The 5,492-nt window shown below is 42.2% G+C and overlaps 1 protein-coding gene across 1 annotated transcript; it reads left to right on the top strand.

Moving 5' to 3' along the window:
- Positions 1 to 2,152: 2,152 nt before the first annotated feature.
- On the top strand, positions 2,153 to 5,242 carry LOC110926690. Its single transcript, XM_022170409.1, has 3 exons — positions 2,153 to 2,521; positions 2,609 to 4,402; positions 4,466 to 5,242. Exons 1-3 carry the CDS (start codon positions 2,153 to 2,155, stop codon positions 5,240 to 5,242), a joined length of 2,940 nt encoding a protein of 979 aa, XP_022026101.1.
- The last annotated feature ends 250 nt before the right edge of the window (positions 5,243 to 5,492 follow it).

Raw genomic sequence — 5,492 nt, 5'->3', positions numbered from 1 at the left:
ATATCTTTTAAAAACTTAAATATATTAAGTATAGGTACTTGGTGTATTTATAGATAGATATATTTTTCATATAACTAAGGTTTTTCATTAGCCATTTTGGAACAGAATGCTTCCCTATAACGAAATCGTTTGTTTTTTTTATACTATAACTTTTTCTTATTATCACGAAAACCAAACTTTGTATTAATATGTCATCATTAGTTTTTTATGATACAACTTTTTTTTTCTTATTTGGTACATAAAATTAGGTTTATTCAACCCGTGTAATACATAGGGCTTTAAAAAAATAACTTTTCTTTATTATTTATGTTAGGATCTGTGGCTCTCATGATTGTGTTTATTTGCATAAAATGAACATTCAGAACATATGTAATGATGTAAGTGCAGCGGAAATGAATACAAACTTTGTAAACACAATCAAAAGGAGAGAATAAGATGATAAACAAATGCTTCACATTGAGTCAAATGATTAAAATATAAAGCAAATGATTACAGCATGTTTACAGAATCAAACTCCCCCTCAGCCAGATACTCCAGGATTGGTTACACAAGATGAAAGGATGAATTGAGGAGAAGAACTCACTCAAAACGATCAAATATAACAGTACAGAGTACTATCGTATTTATAGGCAAACCAAACTATTGATGTACCTCAGCTGACGTCACCATGATAGTGACATCTAACGACCTAACAAACTATGAACACTGATCTATACAAAACTACTGATGTCTAACAACTGATTGATAATACTATACAAAACAAATCTAATCACTGTTCACGTTCCACTGTTGTAGCCTAAGCGCTGATTACTTGAACATCAATGCTTTCTTCAAAAGGTGATCAGTCTTTGAATGAGCAGTGCTTGGATCTTCAGCAGTACTTATGAGACAGCAGTAGATAGAGCTCAGTGTTTGTCTTCAGCAGTCTTTAAGAGTATCATCAGTGTTTAGTTTCATCAGTTGTTGTAGTGAGCAACACTTAAGATTCATCAGCTGTTAGAATATCAATGTCAAGGGGAAAGCACAGTGTAAACTTCTGCTTATTGATAGTCCACTAATGAGATCCGGTTCTGGCTTTACATTATATGTTCCTCTGGTAGGGTTCAATCCCAACAATCTCCCCCTGGAACAGATAATGCCAAAACCCTTCATTATTCAGGACCTTTATTACTCATCAAGAGTGCCTTAGCTTGCTGAAGGGGTAAGGTCCCAAAAATCCCACAAAAGGATATGGGACCATACCACCAAACCGACCTTTCAACCTTTCTAACCTTGCGCGGCCGCGCATTGGTCTTGCAGAAGGAAGAAAGAAACCAACGAACAACAGTCGCGCGCCCAAAGGGAAAACTGAACCCTTGCGCCACCTTCCATTTAAAAGGGTCAAAACCCTGAGACCAAAAGGTCCACCCAAATACCCAGACTTGGATATTACTACCCAAACTTGGGATCTATCCAACTGTGTACACACTAAGAGGTGTCACACCAGATTACAGCAGTAATCTTCTAGAAGAAATGCAATCGTGCACCACCCAGACGGTCATAACCGTCTGGACACGTGTCATCATCACAAACATTCCTGAAATCACAACGATAGCATGTAATTGGGGAATGATCTCCACTCAAACCACTTTCCACGTGGCAATCCCCCAACCGTAGATCAAGTCATGATCCGTGTGCCCTTACGTCGGATCAAAGCAACTTAACGAAGGGAAAAAAGACTTAACGGAAGGAAAGATAACCGCTACGGTGTTAGCATCTTCCGTTATCTTTTCAATAACAGATTTTCCCTCCAAAACTCTCGGTTATAAATAGGAGAACTTTTCATGTATGAACTTAGATCCAATCTCACTACTCAATTACCTTTATCTTCTCCATACAAATACTTATTCTCACACCGGAGTCGGGTCAAGGAGAGAACCCTCTTCTCCCCTTGGCGAGGCTAACGGTGCTCTGTTTTGCAGAATAGCCGGAGAAGAAGTTCGACCACCACTGAACCAATTGAGAGAGAACTAACCTTTTATGCGGATTCAAACCCCCTGGTCCAACTGATTCCGATCCGTTGAACCAGTGTTTCTTCATTGGCGCCCACCGTTTTCTCAGTTTTTCTAGTTCCTATCTCGTTTCGGTTCAGTTCATTTTTCTGTTTTTCCGTATGGCAGAAAATTCATCTTCTCACCGACGATCCGGTCTTCGACCGAATATCGGAAATAATTACCAGCAAAAACGATTCCCAAAGCTTGGGATTAGTAAATACCAGACTGCTGCAGACACAATCACCAGATCTGATTCCTCAGACATCAGATCTGGAGAAGGAGTCCACAATACAGAATTAAATTTGGTAAACTCACCTTGGAGGAACATCCAATTTAGCCACAACAAAGATGGTAGTCATCAGGTACAAATACACATGGTTCAAGGGGGACCATCACGGAGAGCTAGCAAACGAAATTATGATCAACACTGGAGAGAACAACAAGTCGTGTTCCCTGTTGTTCCTGGGGGCCCCCAGGAAGAACGACCAGTAATTATCACCGGTATTTTTGGTCATTACCGGACAGACTATATGTTCATAGATCCAGGAAGTTCAATGGATATCATATATTAGCAGTGTTTTAAGCAACTAGATCCGGAAGATAAAGCACGATTGGAACCGGTCGATTTTCCTCTCACCGGATTCTGTAATGAAGCTGTTTTCCCGTTGGGACAAATCGCTTTTCCGGTAACCTTGTCAGACGGCAAACACTCACGAACAGTTACAGTAAATTTCATGGTTATGCCAGCAACATCACGACATGATATTTTGCTCAGAAGAAGGTCACAAAGAGAATTCAGCATTATCACTTCCATTCCGCATGCGGCTTGTGGATTTCCAACAGAAACCGGAGTTGCAATTCTCTATTCAAGCAAGGAAGTCATGTCCGTAGATGATGAACCTCCAACAAAGGCAGTCAAAACTTCAGCATCAGATGAACCAGAAAAATGGGTTCTGAACGGCGAATACCCAGAGCAAACCATTTTGCTAGGACATGCCATGTCACCAACAATACGGATACAGCTGAAAAGCTTGTTATCTAATAACAAAGATATATTTGCCTGGTGCCCAGCGGACATGACAGGGGTACCACGCGATATCGCGCAACATTGCTTAAACATCAAACCATCAGTAGATCCGGTCATTCAGGGAAGGCGCAGCTTCAGCGAAGAAAAAGCAAAAGCGATGGACGAGCAAGTAACAGAATTGCTAAACGCGGGAATCTTGCGCAAAGTAAAATACCATACATGGGTTGCCAATCTAGTCATGGTGCAAAAACATAACGGCGGATGGAGAATGTGTGTTGACTTCAAAGACCTCAACAAAGCATGCCCTAGAGACTGCTATGCGCTCCCGGAAATAGACAAGAAAGTCGATTCTTTAGCATCATTCAGGTGGAAATGCTTTCTCGACTGCTATAAGGGTTATCACCAGGTCCAGATGAAAGAAGAAGACGAAGAAAAAACCGCATTTCGCACAGACAAAGGCATCTACTGTTACACTAAAATGCCGTTCGGGTTACGCAACGCAGGCGCCACATATCAACGCCTAATGGACACAATCTTTAGCGAGGATATTGGCAAAACTGTCGAAGTATACATGGATGACCTCGTCATCATGAGTCATGAAGAAGAGACGATGCTCCACAATATCCAGCGCACATTCGATTCCTTACGAAGCGTAAATTTAAAATTAAACCCGACAAAATGCTCCTTCGGAATGGAAGAGGGAAAGTTTTTGGGTTTCATAGTTACCAAAGACGGTTTTAAAGTCAATCCAGAGAAGGTACAGACCATTCAGCAAATGCCATCACCGGCAACAGTCAAAGAAATGCAAAGGCTTGCCGGACGATTAGCAACGCTAAATAGATTTTTGGCCAATCATGCGGCAAAATCTTACCCATTTATCAGTACGCTGCGAAACTGCGGTAAGAAAACTCCCTTTCAATGGACACCCGAAGCAGAAGCAGCGTTCAAGCAAATGAAAGAATATTTAATCCAATTACCAACGCTGACCGCACCAAAAGAAAAAGAACCATTAATCTTGTATCTGTCAGCCGCGGAGGTGGCAGTAGGCGCAATATTAATGGTAGAGCGGGAAAACATTCAGACTCCAATCTACTACATCAGCAAAATGCTCACCGGTCCTGAAACTCGTTATTCAATGATAGAAAAGCTGGTTTTAGCGCTAGTACACGCGTCCAGACGCTTGCGCAGGTATTTTTCAGGCCATGTCATCACAGTACTGACAAATTATCATCTGGGTCAAATCTTGTCAAAACCCGACATAGCGGGGAGATTAGCCAAATGGGCCATCGAGCTAGGAGGCTACAACATTTTTTACAAACCAAGACCTGCAATCAAAGGGCAGGTTCTAGCAGATTTTGCCACTGAAGTTCCCATTGATAAAGTATAAGAATGTGAGGCAATCCAGAACCCGACACCTGTTTTTGACGACAGAGTCTGGACCTTACACACTGATGGTGCTTCCAATGACGATGGAGCAGGAGCAGGTCTCCGATTAGTCAGCCCGGATAATCACGAACTCACATATGCTATCCGCTTAGACTTTCAAAGTACCAACAACGAAGCGGAATACGAAGCATTTTTAGCAGGTCTTCGTCTAGCACTCAAAATGGGAGCAAAAAACCTTGAAGCTAACGTCGACTCAAAACTAGTAGCTGAACAAGTTAACGGTCGTTACGACGCAAAGGGCGAGGCTATGGCGTTGTACCTTGGACAAGCACGGATGCTAATCAATCAATTTCAGACATTCAAAATCAATCACATAAACAGAAGCGAGAACAAGCATGCGGACGCACTAAGCAAATTAGCTGCTACTAGCTTTAAACACTTGGCAAAAGAAGTACGCATAGAGGTATTATCCAATCCCTCCATTCACTTGAAACAAGTATGCGTCATAGAGATGGGGAGTCCATCCTGGATGTCTCCAATTATTTTGTATCTCCAACACGGGAAGCTCCCAGAAGGAAAAGCAGAAGCCCGAAAAATACAACACAAAGCAATAAACTACGAGATGGCGGATGGCGTCCTTTATCGAAAATCATTCATGGGTCCGTTACTACGTTGTGTTGATAAAACAGATGCTCAGTATCTGGTTAGAGAGATCCATGAGGGATTATGCGGGATACACGCAGGACCGCGCATGGTCGTGGCAAAAATAATGAGCGCCGGATACTACTGGCCATGAATGCACATGGACGCAGTTGATTTATTACGAAGATGCGAGGCATGCCAACGCCATGCACCAAAAACACTTAGACCCAAAAATCCGCTGATTCCAGTTACTTCCGCCTGGCCATTCCAACAGTGGGGCATTGATCTTGTTGGCCCATTTCCTGATGCGCCAGGCGCAGTAAAATTCATCATCGTTGCGGTAGATTACTTCACAAAATGGGTGGAAGCTAAAGCTTTAGCCTCAACAACAGCAATGGTAATTC

Source organism: Helianthus annuus, chromosome 14 (assembly GCF_002127325.2).
Source record: "Helianthus annuus cultivar XRQ/B chromosome 14, HanXRQr2.0-SUNRISE, whole genome shotgun sequence".
Lineage (NCBI taxonomy): Eukaryota > Viridiplantae > Streptophyta > Magnoliopsida > Asterales > Asteraceae > Helianthus > Helianthus annuus.
The sequence above is the reverse complement of the archived record's forward strand: the minus strand, read 5'-3'. Positions and strand labels throughout refer to the sequence as shown.

Bases quoted from the DNA above. Each gene is read 5' to 3' on its own strand.
- LOC110926690 (XM_022170409.1), top strand. From the start codon at position 2,153: ATGGCAGAAAATTCATCTTCTCACCGACGATCCGGTCTTCGACCGAAT. The intron at 2,522-2,608 runs GTAATTATCACC...ATATATTAGCAG, and splicing joins GCCCCCAGGAAGAACGACCA to TGTTTTAAGCAACTAGATCC. The intron at 4,403-4,465 runs GTTCTAGCAGAT...GAGGCAATCCAG, and splicing joins GACCTGCAATCAAAGGGCAG to AACCCGACACCTGTTTTTGA.